A 285-nucleotide genomic window follows, 5' to 3' on the forward strand; every position below is an offset into this window, starting at 1 on the left:
ACTATCTTACTTCAGAAAGAAAACTTTAATTCAGTTATAAATCACTGAGACCCATTTTAAGAGCTTGAGCATTAACCACCTGCTGTAGTTCCTGGTAGGAGAGATCTAGACTGTAAACCACGACAGTCAGGTTTGAAAAGAGCTGCTGGGCCATCCCCAGCAGCCCTTCCACTTGCCATACTAATCCACTGGACACCTGCAAGTAATCAGCAAAAACGGACACCTGCTTTAAATGAACTTTCCATTTTGTGATTATCTGCTTTGATCCTATCCTATGTATATGGA

The 285-nt window shown here is 41.4% G+C and overlaps 1 protein-coding gene across 1 annotated transcript in view; it reads right to left on the reverse strand.

Annotated features, from left to right (window-relative positions):
* Nucleotides 1–285, reverse strand: part of LOC119586363 — a 7,214-nt gene that overhangs the window by 5,497 nt on the left and 1,432 nt on the right. Inside the window, exon 3 of the mRNA XM_037935075.1 lies at nucleotides 80–196. Within this exon, the coding sequence (XP_037791003.1) occupies nucleotides 80–196 (117 nt within the window). The remainder of the gene's footprint in view (nucleotides 1–79; nucleotides 197–285) is intronic.

Source organism: Penaeus monodon, chromosome 21 (assembly GCF_015228065.2).
Source record: "Penaeus monodon isolate SGIC_2016 chromosome 21, NSTDA_Pmon_1, whole genome shotgun sequence".
NCBI lineage: Eukaryota > Metazoa > Arthropoda > Malacostraca > Decapoda > Penaeidae > Penaeus > Penaeus monodon.